Here is a 22,758-nt window from a genome sequence, read left to right as displayed (position 1 = left end):
TTGGAGAATAGCTTGACTCCCTCTTCTTTGGGGCAGCCCCTGAGATATTGGAATACTGCTATCATGTCCCCCCTCGTCCTTCTCTTCATTAAACTAACCCACCCCGACTTTCCGTGTTGCAGTGAAGATGTAGAAAAAGCAACACATGCATAAAATGGCTTCTTCATCCACAAAACAGACAGTTGCGCATACTAATTATACGTTCAAAAGCCGGCAGACGTTAAGTTAGATCAATTGGAATTTGGCATCATTGTTTTGAGCAGATGATTATGTGCCTCCTGTTAAAACTTTTTTTTTTTTTGTCCTTCCCGAATTTGCAAGCCTGAAAAATAATTACATCTCCAGTAGGAGCCACGTGTGTTCCAATTATGGAAACAACAGGTCTGCAATTTCAAGTAAACTTTCTCTAATAAAAATGGGTGGTTCTGTTTCTCCGAGACGAGTGATAAAAATTGAAATCTGTCATTACTACCTGGCACTTCCCCGTTCATTGACGCAAACATTTATCCTGCCATCTGTCAGGAACAATCCCAGCAAAATCATAAGAGAAACACACTCAGGGAAAGACGAAAGTGTAGAAAACTGTCAGTTCAGGCAGTCCTTGATTTCCAACAGTTCATTTAGTGACCATTCGCAATTACGGCATTGAAAAAAGTCACTTATGACTGTGAGAGGGGAATATTTGTAACTTAGGGTTGAACTGTGGGGTCCTTGGTGCTCTGGGAGCTTGGTGGTTCTGTTGCAGACGTTTCATGACCCATCTAGGTGACATCATCAGTGCTAGGAGAAAGCGGGGTGTGTGGAGAGGAGGAGGAGGAGGATTGTGGGGTCCTCGCTGCTCTCTGAGCTTGGTAGTTTTTTTGCAGACGTTTCATTACCAAACTAGGTAACAACATCAGTGCTCCCTAACAACCCCACACGATTAAAAGTGTTTTCCAAACAAGATGTATTATACTGTTACTTTTTTTAAAAAAAAAAACAACAATATGAGTTTGTAGCTAGCTTTTCATTCAACTTCCTTAAAAATACTGTTTTTCTCAGGCCCTTTCTTATGAGAATTCACTTCTTTATATAACGGGATTTTTGAAACATTACTCCACTGGATTGCTATATTACGTTTCAAAGCACTAGCCAATATGCTGTTTAGAATAGAATAGAATAGAAGAGAAGAGAATAGAAGAGAAGAGAAGAGAAGAGAAGAGAAGAGGAAATAGAATAGAATAGAATAGAAGAGAAGAGAAGAGAAGAGAAGAGAAGAGGAAATAGAATAGAATAGAATAGAATAGAATAGAATAGAATAGAATAGAATAGAATAGAATAGAATAGAATAGAATAGAATAGAATAGAATGGGACCTTGGAACCAATCTGATTGACATCACCAGTAGAACCTGGTTGAATTATTAGTCAAGTAAAACCCTTCCTCAAAATAGCTGATAAAATGGAGACAGTACAGAGGTGTGAGAAGAACATACCGTTATCAAATTCTATACTATTTCAAAATTTATTGCAACATTTTATAACAGTTGTGATGTCTACGGAAATTCTCAGTCATCCAGGTCATGGCTGTCCAGTTGCCTTTTGAAAAAGCACCTTTGAGACTACCAGTTGTGATGAATTTCCTTCATGGCAAGTTCCAAGTATTGACTAATAACAATCCCTTTATCCTGAAATCTCTTCCAGTTAATTATCCCCAGAGCTGATTAATTACACTGACACAAATATTTCAGCTTGATCGTCCCCATAAGTAGCTCAGAGTCAGTGGACATTCTAAGTGCAAATCATTAATGTTTTTAAAAGATTATTCACAGTAGCCCTGTATCTGCGAACTTAAGGCGAGAGGTGTAACTTACACTCATTTAGGAGCTGGGTCTTTTGGGACTATAGGCTCTGTGGACTTCTGGATTTTATCTTTAAGATGTCCACTGCAGTTACATTGACCCCCCAACTGATGACCTTGTCTATGGAGATTTTCAATCATCCAGATCATGGCTGTCCCAAAAATATGATTTTTCCAAAAGGCGTGACCGCCATCTTGTCTTCCCATCCATGCTTGACAACGTGGGCATAAATCAACAATCAGCAGGAGAAAAAATATGGAATAAGACACCAGAGCTCATGTCCCTGGCTTCCTCCCCCCCCCTTCTTTCCACAGTTCATTTGGGGGTTTATTATTTCCTTCCCTAGGGCCAGCCGAACTGACAGATCCCCGCTCCAGATACAAAATAATACAAAATGGTTAACCCCCCCCTTAAGTCTAGAGAAACAACAGATCAAATTACCATCACTCCATTTGACAGGCCTGGCTTAGAAGAAGAATCTGACTCCTTGCCGCAGAGCACAAAGTGTGAGAGTTGACAATGATAAGTCCCCAGGCAAAGGTATCTGAGAAGACCCCTCCCCTCCCATTCCTGCCTCCCTGACATCTTGAAATATTCACATGAACTCTACAATCAGGGCCATCTTTAACCGGGGTGAAGTGCCCCTCAATCCCTGTTGCCAAAACACACAGCTTCTCCACATCTCTGCGTCATTGAAAACAAGCAGCGGGGCAAGTAAAACATCACAGCCCAAGCTCAACATAGCTTGGAGAAACGGGTCGTAGAATCCATAATATTGTGGAGAAAAATTGTGAGGTGGTATGAAGAGATGAGAGCTACGTTGCTCTCTAGTGGTTAAGGTGCCAGGCTAGGAAACAGGAGATGGCGAGTTCTAGTCCTGCCTTAGGTATGAAAGCCAGCTGGCTGGCTTTAAGTCAATCACAGGAGACTGTGAGTTCTAGTCCTGCCTTAGGCGTGAAATCCCGTTGGGTGACTTTGGGCCAGCCACCAGGAGACTGTGAGTTCTAGTCCTGCCTTAGGCGTGAAAGCCTGTTGGGTGACTCTGGGCTAGTCCCGCTCTCTCAACCCAACCCACCTCATAGGGAAAATAGAAGGAGGGAGGTGTATTGGATATGTTCACCGCCTTGAGCTATTTCTAAAAATAATAAAGAAATCAAAGAAACATAAACAAACGTGCTTGCAAACAAAATGGGGGGACGCGGACAAGGTCTCGTGGAAAGATTCATTCTTTTCCTCCCCTTCTACGGAGGTCTTTGATCTTACATGACGTCCTCCACTGTCTTGGGGGTATCAGAGTGGGACGGGGGGGCAAGGAGACCCAAGGACAAAGTTCATACAATGCCTTCGGACAAGTCTTGGCTTCTCAGATTCATTGACCTCACAAAGAGGCGGGTGGGGCCATCAACTAAATCTGGGGTCTTCAAACTTGGCCCTTTTATGACTTGTGGACTTCAACTCCCGGAATTCCCCAGCCAGCGTGCCTGGCTGAGGAATTCTGGGAGTTGAAGTCCACAAGTCATAAAAGGGCCAAGTTTGAAGACCCCTGAGCTAAATCAAGGAGGAATAAGAGACACCATCCATCCAGCCACCTCCATTGTATGCATGGTCTTCCGATTGCCTGAGGGAAGGTCCCTTACCTGTAACTTTGAGTTCCGTTGTGCGTCTAATCAACTTCCCTTCAAACTTCAGCTCACAAGTATAATTTCCACCGTCTTCCTCCTGAACATCTTCTATTGAAAGTGTGTTCTCTTTCTGTACCACCACGCTTCTCCAGAGTTTGGTCTTGCACTCCTGAGGGGGAGAGGAAGCAAAACAACACAAAAAGATCGGCGATCCCGCTAATGCAACTTGACTGGATCTTCAATTATGTACGATCTGTTTTATTTATTTGCTAACATTTCGGGAGTGACCCAGGAAGGGGAGTCTTGCAAGTCCCAGGTCAACCTTGTGAATTTCTGAGGCCAGAGAATTTACCGCCCATCAGAGGAAGGAAGGTTTGAGAGCAGATTAGAAGAGGTGGAATCCTTCCGTTTTTCTTTTTACACATTGGCTGGGAATTCTGGGGACTGTAGTCCTACCCCAAGCGGAAAAACCTGCCCCCCCCTAGAAGCTATTGCAATGTGCTTTGTTGCCTTATCTGCACACCAGTCATTTTCAAAAACTCTGACTTGCAATCCTGTCGTTCCATTTCTTTTTTCAATGGGCAATCTCCCTTCTGCTCAGTTTAATCAGGATGACAGCTTAATTGTTAGTTGTCACCCATCAGGCAGATGTGGTGCAACTTATGGGTGGAACTTGGATAATAATGAGGCAAAAGACCTCGGCATAGGGTGTGTTGAAATGTTGCTTCAGCTACAAACTCATTTGGCCTTCGACACACAGAACTAAATGCATGTGAATGGGTGGGTCACACAGATGCATGCACACACACACACACACACACACACAGAGAGAGAGAGAGAGAGAGAGAGAGAGAGAGAGAGAGAGAGAGAGAGAGAGAGAGAGAGAGAGAGAGAGAGAGAGAGAGAGAGAGAGAGAGAGAGAGAGAGAGAGAGAGAGAGAGAGAGAGAGAGAGAGAGAGAGAGAGAGAGAGAGAGAGAGAGAGAGAGAGAGAGAGAGAGNAGAGAGAGAGACAGAGAGAGAGACAGAGAGAGACAGAGAGAGAGAGACAGAGAGAGAGGAGAGAGGGGGCACATGTATTGGAGGGTGACTCCCCAAATTCCCAGCCAACAGGATCAAACTTTGGAAAGGTTAGGCTGAGTCAAGAAATAGCCATGGCTACTTTCTTGTCACGGGGTATCACAATAAACGCTTCAAATTGTGAGAACAATCAACCAGTGAAATGGCTTGCCTTCAGAAGGTGTGGGTGCCCCATCGCTGGACGCTTTCAAGAAGAGACTGGACAGCCATTTGTCTGAAATGGTATAAGGGTCTCTTGCTTGAGCACGGGGTTGGACTAGAAGACCTCCAAGGTCCGTTCCAGCTGTATTATTCTGTTATTCGTTCTCTTGTTGACATCTACCTGACATCTACCCTTCTCTGCCCCTGCCCCACACACAGATATGGCAGCAGGGAAGGAAGAGATGAACTTTGCTAAACTGCTTTCTGGGTGACAGTTTTCAAAATCAGGGTAAGGACCTCATGAGATTAGGACAAAATCTGCTTCTGTCCCTGGGGGCTGAAGGATGCCACTATGTTGTTCTTCTAATCAAAATCTTCCTGACCTTGGGAGAGCTACATCCTTTGGTTGCCTCCTCTGCTAGGCTGGCTTGAGATAAATATTTTTCTCATAGGGGGCAAAGTTACTCCCAAGCAAATACAGCAACCACCCCCACCCCACCTCCCACTAACTCCCTCGGCTTCTGCTAATCTCTCCTCCCAGCACGGATGTTGTCAGCCCTCCCTGACATATGACCAAGAATCAGAAGGTCTCTGCTCTCTTCTGACCTATTGCCAGGCTCTGCATGTCGTCCTGGTTCCAGAAAAAATTATTTGCAAACATTGCAGCACTGGAAACAAAGCTGATCAGTTGACGTTGCAATTGCCTCATTCTGCTTTGGCAGCAAGGCATGGAGAAAGGAGGGAGGGAGGGAGGGAGGGAGGGAGGGAGGGAGGAAGGAAGGAAGGAAGGAAGGGAGGAGAGGGAACAAGGAAGAAAGGAAGGAAGGAAGGAAGGAAGAAAGAAAAGAAGGAAAGAAGGAAGGAAGGAAGGAAGGAAGGAGGGAAGGAAGGAAGGAAGCAAAAAAGCAAAGAAGGAAAGGAAAGAAGGAAGGAAGGAAGGGAAGGAAGGAAGGAAGGAAGGAAGGAAGGAAGGGAAAGAAGGAAGGAAGGAAGGAAGGAAGGAAGGAAGGGAGGGAGGAGCGGGAACAAGGAAGGAAGGAAGGAAGGAAGGAAGGAAGAAAAGAAGAAAAGAAGGAAAGAAGGAAGGAAGGAAGCAAAGAAGCAAAGAAGGAAAGGAAAGAAGCAAAGAAGCAAAGAAGGAAGGAAGGAAAAAAGGAAGGGGAGGGAAGGAAGGAAGGAAATAGAGGGATGGAGGAATCCCAAATGAAATAAAAGAAAAAAGGGCTTTAATTAAGCCTACACAAGACCAACTCGGGAATAAAGCTGTAGGCTGTCCCAGAATGAAAAGCCGTCCATATATAAAAGAGGGAAATCAAAGGAACAGTAACGACGTCTGTCAACTAAAAGTGTCTTTTTCCAGAATTTTACCCCTAGGATGAAGCTCATACTGAAAAGATGCTCCACCAAGCTCTTCCTTCCCAACGTGTGAGGCCCCCTACAGTACTGAAGCTTGTCTTTTCTTTTCCTTTTTTAGGGAAACCTGAAAAGTCTGATGGCTTTGAAACTATTTCTTTTTTCTTTTTTACAATTTTGGGTCACTGACTTCCAGCAGACAGCTTCCTGGTCCACCCTCGTTCTGAGCCTTGCTTTATTTTCTGAGCTTTATTTTCTTGTTAGGCCATCTGCGTATTTTTATTTATTTTTTAATGAGTTGCTTCCTGTTAGCTGCTTTGGATGGCCAGAAAAAAGCAGAGTTGAAATTCATTTTAAAAACCCGTTTTTGTTTGTTTGTTTGTTTCTCTTAAGGTATGGCGTCATATTTGTTTGTTTGTAACGGTCTCACCTTATACCAGATGATATCCGGCTCTTGCTTGCCTGTTTTGTAATCCTCCGTATCCGGGCAGGAAATGACTTTGGTCCTGGTAATTTCTGATTTTTCTAAGTAGCGGATTGTGCTGTTGTAACAAAGTCCAAGTTCATTTTCAGCGACCGTCAAGGACATGGATACTTTCATGCAATATGTTGAGTTTCTGCAGAGAAATAACAGAAGGTGGCGCCGGTTAAAACATAAAATTGACATTACTCATCCTCTGAGTCAATTGCATTTGTCTTCAAACACGGAGCGTGCAAACAGGGACGAAACACAGGTATTAAGAACCACGGTGGAGCCCAACATTTATGTCGCTAAGTGAGTTAAGGGAGTTTTGCCTCGTTTTACGACCTTTCGTGACACAGTGAATCACTGCAGTTGTTAAGTTAATAACCTGGTCGTTAAGTGGATCCAGCTTCCCCGTTGACTTTGCTTGTCGGAAGGTCGCAAAAGGAGACCACGTGACCCGCCCGGGATGCTGCGACCGTCATAAATATGAACCAGTTGCCAAGCGTCCGAATTTTGAGCAGGGGGAATGCTGCAACGGTCGCGTGAAGAATAGTGTTAATTCACTTTTTTCAGTGCCGTTGTGACTTTGAATGGCCAGTAAATGAATCATTGTAAGTCAAGGACTATCTGTCCTTTGAAAAAAACCACTGGATGGTGAATAATAAACAATGAAATTAGAAGCAGTTGACTAAGTAAGTAAAAGAAAAAAGAAAAAGTGAGGGCATTTTGGCATTCCAAAATAAGAGGGACCCATTGTGGTGACCTGCTTCATTTTTTGCAAGTTAAATCAATGAACAATGAATGGCGTGCTTGACGCTGTCTTTATTTGAATCCAAAGCAAGAATCTGAAAAATAATTTGCCTCTCCAGAGTCTGGCAGACGAGGGGAAAAAAATTAACAGTGAGAAATCACATTAACTGCATTAAACAAATTGATTTTTAAGATTTATTCAGGTTTCATTTCATTACAATTTTAGTGAGATTTCATTACAGTCAATTAAATAAAACTAAATTTAGCTTTTGACCTGTCCTCCTATATTCCTTTATATCTCATGCTAATCACATTTGCTTTTTTTAAAAAAAACCAAAACTTATTCCTACTCTCCATATGAACGATGCACTAAAATATGCTTATTTATCTAGAGTTTTGGGCCCACTGCAGTAGGGGGGGTATTCTCATTTTAATTTTCCAATTCGGTAAAACAAGGACCCAGATTTGTTGGGGGGGGGGGCAAGAGGCTGACTCTAATAAACCGCTTAGAAAGGGCTGCAATACACTATGAAGCGGTATATAAGTCTAAGGGCTATTGCTATAAGTCATTTTTTTTTTCCCAACTCTGAATGGTTGCTAAAAAAAATGGCTGTAACTCGAGGACTATCTGTGCTGGATCCGAGGAAAATTTAAAATGCAGAACGGAAAACTGGGTCAAATGCCTCCGTTTCACCAGACTAAGCAACTACCCAGAAAAAAAACGGCTCACGGATAGTTGCCCCAGTCTTCGCATCAAATATTTACAGATCCGACGACGCAGCAACGTCGCAATCCAATCTGTCAGATTTCGAGTTTAATCAAGCAGAGTTGGGGGACGCATCCCTTTAAGACAAGACGGGGGAAACTGACAGATGCCTTAACGAGGGCTGAGGTTTTCCCATCGTGCCTTTTTTTCTCTCGTCATTTTAATTGGCTTCCCTGCGAAAGGGGATCGGAGTCAGACTGCGATGTTGAGGGGTTCCAAATTCGCAAAGGGGGACACCCACCCCCCCAGAGAGAACTTTGCCAGTGATAGACAGCGAGCTCCTGCTGAATGGAGCATCACCTCGGGATGCTTTTTCCCTGTTGAAATCAACTCTTTTAGAAGGTTTGATTGATAAGAAGTGGGGATAATTTTATTTATTAAATGTACTGGCCACCCATCTTACCACAGGCTAACTTTGGATGGCTTACAATGTTAAAAAAAAATACTACAAAAAATACAAAGCAAACAGGGGGTCACACTTCATCCTCTTGTGCCCATGTAAAGATTCCAGACTAATTCCCCACTTGACTCCTCCCTCTGGCTTGGCCAGTCTCTCTCCAATATGTATTCAGGCAGCCCTTGACTTACGACTGGAAAAATGGAATCCTTAAGCAACGCAGTTGTTAAGCGAGGTATCCCACGACCGCACCCAATTTTATGACTTTTTTTGGGGGGGGGGGTCGCGGCTTTTAAGCAAATCACATGATCTTGGTTTGTGACCTGCCCTGCCAGATTCCCCATTGACTTTGCTTGCCAAAAATTAGCCGAGAAGATTGCCAATGGTGATCAGGTGATTCCACAGGATGCTGAAATTGTTGTAAATGTGAGCCGGCTGCCAAATGCCTGGATCACAATTACGTGACTGTAGGGAACACTGTGACAGTTGTAAGCCCAAGAAATGGTCATACATTACTTTGTCCAGCACCATCGTTAACTTCAAATCATCTCTAAACAAACGGTCAAAAGCCAAGGATTCCCTGTATATATGTTTACATATATGTTTTCGTAGATTTTCACGGGTACAGGTATGCAGGTCTTGGCGTATTCGGGTCTTTTCCTGTGTAAGATTGAGAGTATCTTGGCGACGTTTCGACAAGGTCCCACTCGTCATCTTCAGGCTGGGGTCTTCGGCTTCGTGCTTGTGCGAGCAAAGTGTGAAGCAGCTCCGATCAAACTTTGCTCGCACAAGCACGAAGCCAAAGACCCCAGCCTGAAGATGACGAGTGGGACCTCATTGAAACGTCGCCAAGATACTCTCAATCTTACACGGAAAAAGACCCGAATACGCCAAGACCGTTTACATATATGTATATACACCATATTAAGACCGAAGGCATTCTCGGCCAACCTGAAGCCACATCATCAAGCCTGTTTAGATTCCAACCTGACCACTAGCTCTTCCAGAAGCTTTTCTTCATTCACCTGCCATTCTCATTCAGCTTCTCTACCATCCGTGCTCCGGGAAGAGTGGTTAATAATTAACTTGCTCAAAGGATTATGAATTTTCTTGATTAGAGGACCAAAAGGTCAGCCAGTTGGGAAGATCGGGGTAAGAATAAGTTCACGAGAGAGTTTGTAACACAGGCAGCGGGTACCACCGAACAACACCTTTCGACAAACGACTCGGTTAATGATCTTGCATTATTTAGTTCATATTTTTCAACACCGCCTAGGGCAGATTCTATTTAAATTGCTCGCTGGCACAAGGGCCTAAAACTGCTGAATTCTTCTCATTAGCTACAATTAGGTAAGAGTCAGATTGAGGAAACGTACCATCCGATTAGTCAAACATTGCATGTACTTGCCCGGAGGGAGAAGCTGCATTAGCAAAGGATTAGTACAGCACAATATACATTTGCACATGTTCTAAAAATAGTTAGTAAACTTCCGATAAAAGCTTGTCTCAATGACCAACTCCCTCGTTGATCTGGAATTTGTTTTGGCTATTCCATGAAAATCACTCTAAGAAGCAGCCAATTGTGGTCCAATTGCCAAGAAGGAGATATACAATATGAGGGCACTAGGGTGAGTCTGTGCAAGATTCTTTTTAATGGAAGGAAGGACTAGTGGTGTTCCAATATTTGAGGGGTTGCCACAAAGAAGAGGGGGTCCACCTCTTGTCCAAAGCACCAGAAGGCAGGACAAGAAACAACGGATGGAAACTAATCAAGGAGAGAACCAACCTAGAATTAAGTAGAAATTTCTTGACAATGAGAACAATTAACCAGTGGAACAACCTGCCTCCAGAAGTTGTGGATGCTCCAACACTAGAAGTTTTTAAGAAGAGATTGGACAACCATTTGTCTGAAATGTTATAGGGTTTCCTGCCTGAGCAGGGGGTTGGACTAGAAGACCTCCAAGGTCGCTTCCAACTCTATTAGTCTGTTCTGTTCTTTATCAGCATAGTCAACATTTGTTTTGTTGGTTGGTTGCTTTCAGCCTAATTATATGCTGCTGAGCAGCTCGCAACAAAACTAACATCAACAACACAGAATGATTGATTCTTCCTAACGAAAAGAAGAATTAGGGGTCATATGATAGCTGTCTTTTGGTACATAAGAAGCTGTCACAGAGAGAATGAGGTTGACTTATTCTTCAAAGCACCTGAAAGCAGGACAAGAAGCAATGGGTGGAAGCTCATTAAAGAGAGATGGAACTAAGGAGAAATTTCCTGACAATGAGAACAATTAACCAGTGGAATGATTTGCCTCCAGAAGTTGTGGGTACTCCAACACTGGAGGTTTTCAAGAAAAAATTGGACCATCATTTGTCCAGGATGATATGAGGTCTCCTGCCATGAGCAGGGGATTGGATTAAAAGACCTCCATGGTGTATTCTATTCTATTCTATTCTATTCTATTCTATTCTATTCTATTCTATTCTATTCTATTCTATTCTATTCTATTTCTGTATTGTATTGTACTCTACTCTACTCTATCCTACCCTACCCTACCCTACCCTACCCTATAAAATAAAGTAGAGTCCTCATTAAAGATGTGGTTACCAGATGTACAAGAATGGCCATCATAACATCAAATCTGTACCCCAAGAAAATGTCAGAAGAGGATCCTACTTTCCCCTTTGTACACTTATTTTGTTTCTTAAGTCAAATCACCCCAATTTTAGGTGGGGGAATCAGACAAATTCTGATCTATTGTCTCTCCAATGACATCACTTCATCAATATCATGTCTTACGCTGTTCTTGGAAACTGAAGAACCTCAGAGGATTCTTGTTCAACCGAGCTTACTTCACAGGACTGTTACCAGGGAGAAAAATAGAGTTACTGTGTGAATTCTGCCATTAGTTTTGGGATGAAGGCTGACATATGAGCACATGAATGTGTGGACTCCCCATCATGACACCCATCTGTTTTGTTACTGGTTCTCATCAAGAGATGCCTGAGAAAATGGATGAATTTCTCTCTACCTCCTGTATATTATTCCATTCCCTCTTGATCGGGGAGCTGATGGATGTTTTTAATGGTATATTTGTTGAATGGCTGTTGCTAGCTTTATCGCAGCAGCTTTTCACCTTGTACTGCTAGAATAATAATAATAAAAAGCTGCCCAGTTAGTGCTCTCCATGAAGGGAGTTGATGTTTTATATTTGTGTTCATTATAGTCTCATTTTACTGGGGGAGAGCAGGAACGGTGGAGGTCAAGGAAATGAATGGGTTTGTAGACCCAGGGCAGAGCAAAAGAATAAAACCACAGTGGTTCTCGCATTCATAATATATTCCCATAGGTAGAGGCTGGTGGGCGGAGGGGGAGGAGGCACGCTCACACATCACACACATAAACCTCTTTTATCACAAGCAGAATTGCTAGTGGAAGGTTGGCAGAAAAAAATAAGGGTGAGAACGTGTCACCTGTTCCAAAGAAAAACATATTTTCTTAAGAAGGTCCTGAAGCTCATCAACACAGGTAAAGGTAAAGGATTCCCCTGTGCAGTCGTGTCCAACTCCAGGGCGCGCTGCTCATCCTCATTTTACCGACCTCGGAAGGACGGAAAGCTGAGTCAACCTTGAGCCGGTGAGACTCGAACTGCTGGCAGTCAACAGACTTAGCCTGCAATAGTGCATTCTAACCACTGCGCCACCAAGCACAAGATAATAATAATAATGATAAAGTTGGAAGGGACCTCGGAGGTCATCTAGTCCAACCTCCTGCTCAGGCAGGAAATCCTATACCATTTCGGACAAATGGCTGTCCAGTCTCTTCTTAAAAACTTCCAGTGTTGGCACATTCACAGCTTCTAGAGGCAGGTTGTTCCACTGGTTAATCGTTCTGTCAGGAAGTTTCTCCTTAGTTCTAGGTTGCTTCTCTCCTCGGTTAGTTTCCACCCGTTGCTCCTTGTCCTGCCTTCAGGCGCTTTGGAGAATAGCCTGACTCCCTCTTCTTTGTGGCAGCCCCTGAGATATTGGAAGACTGCTATCATGTCCCCCCTCGTCCTTCTCTTTGTTAAACTAGACATACACAATTCCAGCCGTTGCTCTAGGGGGCACTGCTCATCTCCGTTTCTTAGCCGAGGGAGCCAGCATTGTCTGAAGACATTCTCCATGGTCATATGGCTGGCATGACTATACTCCAAGGCGCGCAGAATGCTGTTACCTTCCCACCAAAGTGGTACCTATTTATCTACTTGCATTCGCATGCTTTCAAATTGCTAAGCGGTCAGGAGCTGGGGTAAGGAACGGGAGCCCATCCTGTTGGGAGGAGCTGAGCTCTCAAACCTGGGCTGTCAGCTTCCCAGCTGACAAGCTCAGTGTCTTTAAATGTTGAGCCGTCAACGCAAGTCCTTAAGTATTAGGAAGCATTCAATTGGGATGGAAAACGTAAGGACCTGCGCTAGGAATGAATGCACTTGAAAGCTGATCTCGCCCATAAGCTTCTTGACGTGCCAAGCAACCTGCTCTGATTGTGTTGGTCTGCAGTGGCAAACAGAGCACCATTAACTCTCTATATGGCTAATTGATGGACAACCAAGTCAAAGGAGCAACTCTAACCTTTTCCCTTTTTTATACCATGTTATTATTAAAGGTATGCCATTAAACGGCACCTCGAGAGTCTCCTTAGTGCTTCAGTAGGTGAAAAGCCACAAAACCTGATTAGCAATGTCTACAGCAAGGCTACCCAAATCCGTTGCCTGAGGACACCATCAAGTGTTGGGGGACACTCTGAAGACCAGGGTCCCAACAAAGGTGGGGTCAGAGGTCTGTTTTGGGAGGGACGTGTTAAGGAATGAAATGGGTGCCTCGAGCATCTTCAAAGGATGAGGTGGGTGGTATATACATATAATAAATCAATAAAATACAAATAAATTCTAACAAGCAGATGAACCCCCGGTGTGTATGAGGGATACTGGGCAAGTGAAAGATCTACCACGGGGTTCTTCTGAAATTTTGGGGTGATGGAAATCTGTACCCAGCCACGCCTTTGGAAATTCATTTCTGTCAGATTATCTCCAGCACTCCCCTCACCCTTAAAAAAAATACAATTCCCTTCACTGAGCTTGAACATAGAACTATTAATGCTTCTTCTTGCATTAATAATCCAGAGCCCTCGCATGTGATTCCCTTTAAAGCAATGAAAGAATAACAGAGTTGGAAGGGACCTTGGAGGTCTTCTAGTCCAACCCCCTGCTCAGGCAGGAACCCACCCTATGCCATCTCAAACAGATGGTTGTCCATCTTTGGTTTGTCCAATCTCTTCTTGGGTTGTCCACTTCTCTTCTTAAGAAGCTCAAGCAGGAACCGTATACCATTTCAGACAGATGGCTGCCCATTTTTTGTTGCCCAATCTCTTCATAAAAACCTCCAGTGATGGAGCACCCACAACTTCTGGAGGCAAGTCGTTCCACTGATTAATTATTCTCACCGTCAGGAAATTTCTCTTTGGTTGCTTCTCTCCTTGATTAATTTCCATCCATTGCTTCTTGTCCGGCCTTCAGGTGCTTTGGAGAATAGGTTGACCCCCAATTCTTTGTGGCACCTCCTTAGATTTTGGAACACTATCACGATAACTTCTTGATAAGATAACTAACAAAGATAACTTATTTTCCCACCCACTCTCTAACTTCTATACGTATCCACCTTAATCACTAGAGATTTTTCTCTTTCTTTTCTGTTCTTCTGCAACATTTCCTGTTAATCTTATTTACTATTCCATACCTCCCTTCGACCAGTCCGCTCCCACCGAGAGGGCCTCCTTAGGGTGCCGTCGGCCAGTCAATGCCGGCTGGCGACCCCCGGGGGACAGCCTTCTCTGTGGCAGCTCCTGCCCTCTGGAATGACCTGCCCCCCCGACCTACGTACAGTTGCGGACCTGCGCCTTTTTCGCCGAGCCCTGAAAACCCATCTATTCCGTGCGGCCGGCCTGGCGTAGTCTTAATTAGGTTTTAGTATAGGTTTTTATATGGGGTATTTTAGAGCAGGCCTTTATTTATTTAATTTGATTTTAGAATAGATATTTATTGTGATTTTTATTATCACCTGTTCACCGCCTTGAGTCCCGTAAGGGAGATAGGGCGGTATGCAAATCTAAATAAACATAAACAAACATAAACATACAGTTTATTCACCACTACTGTTTTCTGCGATTAGAAGTCTAGTTCAGCTTGGAAAAGTTCAGCAAAATCCAATTGCTGGATCGCCCCCTCTAAAATGCTACAGAAATCTCGCATTGGCCAATCAGCTTAAAGGTAATCAGGGAATTGTCACCACTGGCAACTATCGAAATTCCGTATAGATCTCGGTTTTGACATTTAATCCCCCTGAGCTTTTTTTCTATGGCTGAGTTTTCAGCCTGCTATTTCTTCCAAGGCACTGAAAGAAAAAAGGAAGGGGAGGATGCTGTGTTGTTGTTTTTCCCATCATGTGGAGAAGGATGAGAGTGGGAAGCGGCAGTTGTAATTACTGTAATGTTAAATTTTAGTTTGTTTGTTTTTTTAAAAAAAATGGGATCCAAACAGGGAGAAGTTACTTCTTTCACTTTTTTCATATATTCTTATTTTTTTCCTCTCTTTTTTTCCTCCACTCTTCCTTTTCTTTTCTTTTTTCTTTCTGCACTTTTTACTTGCCTGAGAGTTTATCTCTATAACTGTAATGCTTAATAAAATTATTTGGGGGGGGGGGAAGCAAAGTGCAAAAGTCCAGGTGGTTAGCTTTGGAGACCTGCATGGCTTGAGATCAGGTTACCTGAGGGATCGCCTTTTTCCAGGAATCTCTTACCCATCCAACTAGTTACTAGATCGATCAGAATGGGCATGCTGCAGATCCTGTCGGCTGAAGAGTGTTGATTGATGGGGACCTAAAGACGGGCCTTTTCTGCAGTGGCCCCTGCTCCATGGAGTCTCCTCTCTTCGGAAATTAGAATGGCCTCAAACCCTTGTTAGCCCTTTGTAAGGCCTTAAAACCTGGACAGGTTCCATGCCTGGGTCCTGAAGGTGTTAAGGGCACTGTTGCCTGGCCTTATTGTCAACTGGCCAAATATTCAGCTGTTGTGTATTTTTGATGTCCCTATTGTTTTTATTGTTTTAAAATGTTAGGAGGAGGAGGAGGAGGAGGAGGAGGAGGAGAAGGAGAAGAAGAAGAAGAAGAAGGAGGAGGAGGAGGAGGAGGAGAAGAAGAAGAAGAAGAAGAAGAAGAAGAAGAAGAAGAAGAAGAAGAAGAAGAAGAAGAAGAAGAAGAAGAAGAAGAAGAAGAAGAAGAAGAAGAAGAAGAAGAAGAAGAAGAAGGGGAGGAGGAGGAGGAGGAGGAGGAGGGGGAAGGAAGGAAGGAGAGAGAGAGAGAGAGAGAGAGAGAGAGAGATGATAGGTGATTGATTGATAAGATAGTGGCCATGAGTGGCACTAAGGCCTAATCACCATCCAAGATTTAGGTTAGGGTGGGGGAACCTAACTGCCATAGAGGCAGAAACAAAACTAAGTCACAATCTTTGGGTGACAATGGTGAGATGCTGAAGATGATGGTGGTGATGATGCAATAACAACCCTAAAAGAAAGAAGGCCGAGGGTTTTGAGCAGCTTCTAACTTTGGGAGGGTGGGAGGCTAGAAGTGTCTAGTTTTGTTTCTTTACAATCAACCAAATCATCATGGTCGCCGCTGTCATTGTGCAAATCATCCATTAGCTTCCTCTGGATTTTGGCACGCTGATGAATTATGCCAGACTTCGGATGCCTGCTCTTTTCAGAAACAATTGGAGCCTCCGTCCTTTGGCAAGCAACGTTTCAATCCAGAGTGGAATTTTTCCAGCTGATTTGTTACGTTCTTGAAAAATGAGGCCTTGCAATGGAAACGCTGACAGATTTAAACTCTGGTTGTATCAGCAAGAGCGGAAAGATTAATGGCGCAGCTCTTCCCCGCAGAAATGCATCGCGCTTCACACTCAGGTCTTCCATATCAGGACATTCTGGTTGCTGCTCTTAATGTGAGTTGTGAGTCCTGGACAGAAAGGTCCAAGAGACCTGGTTCAGAACCCAGAGGAGAATTACATCCCAGAAGAAAAAGGAGAGAGAGAGATGGAGGCGGAGATGGAGGTGGAGAGGGAGAGGGAGAGGGAGAAAGAGAGAAAGACAAAAAGAGAGAAAGACAGAGACAGAGACAGAGACAGAAAGAAAGAAGGAAGGAAGGAGGGAAGGAAGGAAGGAAAGAAAGAAAGAAAGAAAGAAAGAAAGAAAGAAAGAAAGAAAGAAAGAAAGAGGAGAGAGCGAGAGAAAGGAAGGGAGGGAGGGAGAGAGGGAGAGAAAGAGGGAGGGAAGGAAATGGAGAGAGAGGGAGAGGGAGAGGGAGAGAGAGAGGGAGAGGGAGAGAAGAACAGCATTGTCAAGGATGCTAAAATCACTAGTGGATGGTCTGGCACAGATAAGCATTGACCTACATCAGAAAAGCCAGTTTGACTCTAGTGGTTAAAGCACCTGGCTGAAAACCAGGAGATGGTGAGTTCTAGTTCTGCCTTAGAGTGAAAGCCGGCTGCGTGACTATGGCCCAATCACCAGGAGACGGTGAGTTCTAGTCCTACCTTAGTCATGAAAACTGGCTGGGTAACTTTGGGCCAGTCACCAGGAGATGGAGAGTTCTAGTCCCGTCTTAGGCATGACATGAAAGGCGGCTGGGTGACGTTGGGCCAATCTCCAGGAGATTCAGAGTTCTCCCGTGTGTACGGACTTCAGCTCCCAGAATTCCTCACGCACCACGGATGTCCGTCTATTCCCAGAACTCTGAGATGTGAAGTTTGCCCATCCCAAAGTTGCCAAGTTTGAGACACGTTCCTCTAGTTCCTCTTGTGGCCATTTGGCACAAACGAATTCCTAAAAAAAAAAGCCCTGATTGCTTTTTTTTCAAGGCAAAGCTTTTTTTTTTTTGCAAGCTAAAAAGAGATCTATTACTCAAATCAATTCCTTATAGCACCGCTGGCTTCCACGGGGCTCTTTTTTTTATGCGGCGGCCAATAGCTTCAGATAACTGCAAAAATATTCCGTTCTATCAGGAACTCACAGGAGAGACGGAGATGGACAGAGGTCAGATACTGACGGAGCAGAGTCGTGACCCGGCCTGTCCCATTTGTTTGCTTGTCAGTTTCCCCTGCCCTGGAAGCAGAGAAACTTTTAACTTGGAAACATATTTCAAGCTCTTTGCATTTTAAAGTTCTCCGAGGGCCATTTATAGTCACACTCATTTCATTTTAAAAGAAATGGGTCTGACCTCCTTGGTCCCCAGTGCAGAATGTATGTTTAGCAAAGGTATTTCTCTGGTTACGTTGTCTTTATCCAGGAAACCTCAGAAAGGCCGTTTCTTCTCCCTTCTTTTCAGCGTAAATTCAAATCCATCGACTTCCAGTAAGGCCACCAGATTTAAGTTGCAGTTTATGAATTATGCTGGAACCCACTTTAACTGAAAGATACCCAGAGTTGTTTTGAAGAGAGGCAGCCTCATAATAATAACAACAATAACAACGGCAACGATGGAGACAATCACAAAATACAAAGACCTGCAAATAGAAGTGGGACGACTGTGGCAAAAGAAAGCCAAGTTAATTCCAATAGGCGCCTTGAGTGCAATTCCAAAACATCCTGAACACTCCCAGCATTGACAACATCACTATCGGTCAATTGCAAAAGGCAGCTTTACTCAGAATGGCTTAGATCTTTAACCCCATCAAGCAAGAACCTCAGTATGTTGACCGACAATAATAACGATGATCAACAATAACAACAGCAGCCACTTGAAAAGGGAGGATGATCTAGAAAGGTTGTGTTTTCCAAATCTCTGAATCATAGCTGAGATCATAGGCATTCCCAAAGAAGGTGAACGTAACATGTTTCTTCAAGTCATGAAATGATATCATGTATGTATTTGCATCCCCCATTAATGTCAGGACACAAATACTGCACTGTCTGCTTGAGCAGCCACATCTTGATGCAAGTGTCATGTGGACCATCATTGTTTGCTACACATGCCATTGGCAATCTATCCATCCAAGCATCCATCCAAGCATCCATCCAAGCATCCATCCAAGCATCCATCCATCCATCCATCCATCCAACCAACCAACCAACCAACCAACCAACCAACCAACCAACCAACCAACCAACCGTCCAAGCATCTCTCCATCCATCCATCCATCCATCCATCCATCTCTACATCCATCTCTCCCTCCTTCCATCCATCCATCCACCCAAGCATCCACCCACCCACCCACCCATCCATCCATCCATCCATCCAAACATCCATCCATCCAAACATTCAAGCATCTCTCCATCCATCCCTCCCTCCTTCCATCCATCCACCCAAGCATCCACACACCCACCCATCCATCCAAACAACCAAGCATCCATCCATCCATTCCTCCATCTGTCCACCCATCCACCCATCCGCCCATCCACCCATCCACCCATCCACCCACCCATCCACCCATCCATCCATCCATCCATCTACCCTTCCTTCCTTCCTTCCTTCCTTCCTTCCTTCCTTCCTTCCTTCCTTCCTTCCTTCCTTCCCTCTCCTGCACGATACCCACCTTAGAACACAGGTGTAGAAGCCGCTGTCTTGGACTTCGGCCGTGTGAAACCAGATGGCATCTTCATCCTTGTTGATCCTCCCTTCCGAGAAGATAATGGGCTCTTCAAAGTCCCCTTTGTTTTTGTACCACATCAGACGCAGCCCTGAGCTTTGAGCCATGCTGTAGTTTGTGCGGATGTAACTGTAGAAAAGAGCGCATTTCACGCGCACCGGCTCACCGGCTAAGGCCATGTACTTCTTGAGGTCCACCAGCCAATCAATGCAGCCATCCACTAAAAACAAAAAGCAAAAGCAAAATGTCATCACAGTTGCCAGGTTTCCAAACCCAGCTGGGGTTTTTTGGCAATTGATCTCACAGGTCTCTTGATATTTCATGGTTGAGCATGACTTGGCTAAAAACTCTTAAAGCAGGACCTGGCTGCATTTCTGAGAACCCCATTCTTTTAAGATGTTCCTTCTACCACTTCATTATTTTTCTCTGTTTTTAGTTCCCTCAAAGTCCTTCCAATCTCTGGCTTGAGGGACTAATTTCCAAATCACAGCATATCAAATACAATTACAATACCGTCTCTTGCACCAAGATAAGTTCTGCTCCGTTTTCCACTTCAAACCCATTATCGTGTACGGTCTTGAGAAAGGTTAAGCTCAAGACAGGGAGCTGAGAACATCCACATGTTTGAAAAAAGAAGAAGCAAAAAAAGTCAAGTACCGTATCTCACTTGAAAGCAAGATTAAATCCCTTTTGTAAAAGTTGGCGATTCAAATTCTAAAATGCGGAGCTTGAAAAAGCTGGACGCAACATCCAGGCTGCTAAACGAGGAGATGATTTCTCCCGATAACCTCCCCATATTCACATAACTTCCCCAGATGCGTATACATGAATGGGGGTGGGGGGATCCACAAGATTTTAATCTTAATTAGCTGGCATTCAACAAAAAGGGGAGGCACGGAGACTCAGTGATTAAGATGCTGGGCTTGTCGGCTGGAAAGCCGGCAGCCCAGGTTTGAGATCTGAGCGCTGCACGACAGAGTGAGCTCCTGTCCTCACTTCAGCTCCTGCCAACCTAGCAATGACTAGAGGAGTAAAACCCGCAGGGATTCCTTTACCTTACAAAGAAAAAGAGTTTGTGTGTAACAGACCAAGTTCTATTGTGATTTACATTTTTGCATAACAATGTCATCGCACAAGCAATGCAATTTGCATTGACTGCACCACTGAAACATTATTTGATAGGCCCAGTTTTGGAGAATAATGGATACACCCTTCCCATCCCACCCACCCAATGAGCTGGTTAAAATTCTATTTCATTAAACTACGGTTAAGTACAGGAAGTAAATTATTCATACAACCTAACTTCCTTTCTCCTGGGAATAACTTTTCCGATTCTTCTTTATACTGAGCATCAGAACGGTACACAGGCTCTAAATATTTTATTGAATTAAATATGTGCAAAACTCTTCGTGTGTCATGCATAAAAGACCATTTAAAAACTTCCCGGCAAATAACACAAATTAAGAAAACAGATTTTTTTTTTAAAACACTGGGAGGTTTCTGAATGAGGTTAACAAGGGATTAAATATTTCTTTTTGATGCTAAAGAGCCTTGTCTGAATGGCTTATAAAACAGATCTTGCCAATAACGCTTCAGATTTTTTTTAATTCAGCCAACGCTTGGACTGAGCAGCAGATACGATTTTGTGTAAAGACAAGTCTGTTCAAATCGACCCTTGAGAGACTCCACACATACAAAGCTTTCTCCTCATTGCTTTTAAAAAACCAGACAGCATAAATATTTGCTCTCCTCATAACATTTCATCATTCATAACTTTGACCCTTACAATAAGTGATTCCCTAGTCAGTCTTCAGATTGTCCAGAATCTTATGTAGCAACGGAGACTACAAACATATTTCTGAAGAAGAAGAAAAATCACGAGAGCAGTGATGGTCAACCTTCTGAGCTTGGTGGGTCAAAAATTTGGAAAATGTCTAACTTGACTTTGCTGGCAATATCACACAGCTCCCTCCCCCAAACAAAAGAAAGTATTTACATATTTGTGTTTGTTTGTTTGTTTAAAAAAAATACAGTCCAGTCATGTTCCTCTGGAAGTTGTGAGTGCTCCATCACTGGAGGTTTTCAAGAAGAAGCTAGAATATGGTATATAGGGCAGGGGTCTTCAAACGTGGCCCTTTTATGACTTGTGGACTTCAACTCCCAGAATTCCTCAGCCAGTCTGCCTGTCAACGCAAGGCCTTTGTTCTTGAAGTGGCTTTGAAGAATGTTCTTCTACAGCAGAGGTCCCCAACCTTTTGGGCACCAGGGACTAGAACTCCCAGTTTCCTGGCTATTAGCTCAAAGTCACCCAACCAGCTTTCAGGGTTAAGGCAGGAGTAGAACTCTCAGTCTCCTGGCTATTGGCTCAAGGTTACCCAGCCAGCTTTCTGGTCTAAGGCAGGACTAGAACTCAGTCTCCTCCTTTCAAGCCAGGTGCCTTAACCACTAGACCAACCTGCCTCTCTCTCAAACCCTCTCTTTGGAGAGTTATTGCAACATGAGCAAACTGCTTCTGGTCCATTATCCCTTAATGACCCAAGAAAAGTCAGCATGGAGAAAGTCAACATTCATCCCTCACGCACATCGTCTTCAGCATGATTCTTGGAATCCATGTCATCAAGAAAACTATCTCATTACTCCAGAGATATTCTGAAGTCAACTGGTACTAAAAAAAAAAAAAGGAGAGAGGACAATACACTTCCATGCTAATAAACCTTCTTTTGCATCAGTCAAGACCAAATATTAGTAACTTTTTTTGGTGCCAAACTCAGCAGCTAATGATGGGAATAATTAACAGATCGGGGTACATCCGTTGAAAGAGGAAAGACGCGGGCTATGCATCTTTATTGTTTCTGCCTAGTTAGAAGCTTTTTGTATTTGTTTTCTGGCTTAAACCTCTGATGACTCCAAAGGATATAATTACAAACAGCAACGTGTGCTGAGAATCTGACGGAAGACTATTTATAAGAGAGCATGTAACATCTGATGACATTTCGGGGGAGGGCAAGAGAAGAAGCCCTCGCCACGCGCTTAGATGAAAATCATAATGATCAAACAGAAGCTAATCAAAGTGACAATGTCCTCTCTTTTCTACAATGTCATTTTCTCTCGTCAAAAGAACACCGCCCGGGCTTCTGTTTTACACAGCTCATACATGGCCTCGAATCTAGGTCAGAGCTGTTCACAACACACTCTTGGAGATGTTGAACGGTGCGGGGAACAAAATGGCAGCACCAGGAAGACCATGGGTCGGAGGGATCTGTGGCCTCAGGGTCAAGCATGAGTTCCACCTCTAACCTCTGGGAAAAGCCTGACAGAAAGAATGAGAAACCTTGCGAAAACTCAAGTCTTCTCCGATACTCCAGGAAGAGATCTCCAACAATGGTGCTGAAAGTCTAGGAGAGGTCAAGGAGAACTTGGAGGCACCATAATTTTAAAGAGTTCAAGCCAACTAGAACTAGCCCAAAGAATGACAGTGAGGATAATAGGGCAACTCTTTTTATGGGGAGATAAGTTAGGTTTTGTGAAGAGCCATTGCAGGAATTGAGTATATTTAAGCATTAGAAGTGAAAGCTGAAAAGGGGTCATAAGAGCATTCTTCAAGTGTCTGAAGAAGATCCAAATGAAGAAGGTTAAGACCTGTTCTTGATGGTGCCAAAATGTAAGACCCGG

At 43.8% G+C, this 22,758-nt stretch overlaps 1 protein-coding gene across 1 annotated transcript in view; it reads right to left on the bottom strand.

Annotated features, from left to right (window-relative positions):
* The window catches only part of LOC107295187 (X-linked interleukin-1 receptor accessory protein-like 2), a gene marked incomplete at its 3' end in the record, with an annotated part of 49,573 nt that extends 27,875 nt beyond the window's left edge, over positions 1-21,698 (bottom strand). The window contains exons 1-4 of the mRNA XM_015824490.1: positions 21,665-21,698; positions 19,033-19,306; positions 6,464-6,650; positions 3,477-3,630 (exon numbers count right to left, since the gene is read on the bottom strand). Coding sequence (XP_015679976.1) covers positions 3,477-3,630; positions 6,464-6,650; positions 19,033-19,306; positions 21,665-21,698 — 649 coding nt within the window. The remainder of the gene's footprint in view (positions 1-3,476; positions 3,631-6,463; positions 6,651-19,032; positions 19,307-21,664) is intronic.
* Between the last annotated feature and the right edge of the window lie 1,060 nt (positions 21,699-22,758).

This window comes from Protobothrops mucrosquamatus, unplaced genomic scaffold, assembly GCF_001527695.2.
Source record: "Protobothrops mucrosquamatus isolate PMUCROS unplaced genomic scaffold, P.Mucros_1.0 scaffold2256, whole genome shotgun sequence".
Taxonomy (NCBI): Eukaryota; Metazoa; Chordata; class Lepidosauria; order Squamata; family Viperidae; genus Protobothrops; species Protobothrops mucrosquamatus.
The sequence above is the reverse complement of the archived record's forward strand: the minus strand, read 5'-3'. Positions and strand labels throughout refer to the sequence as shown.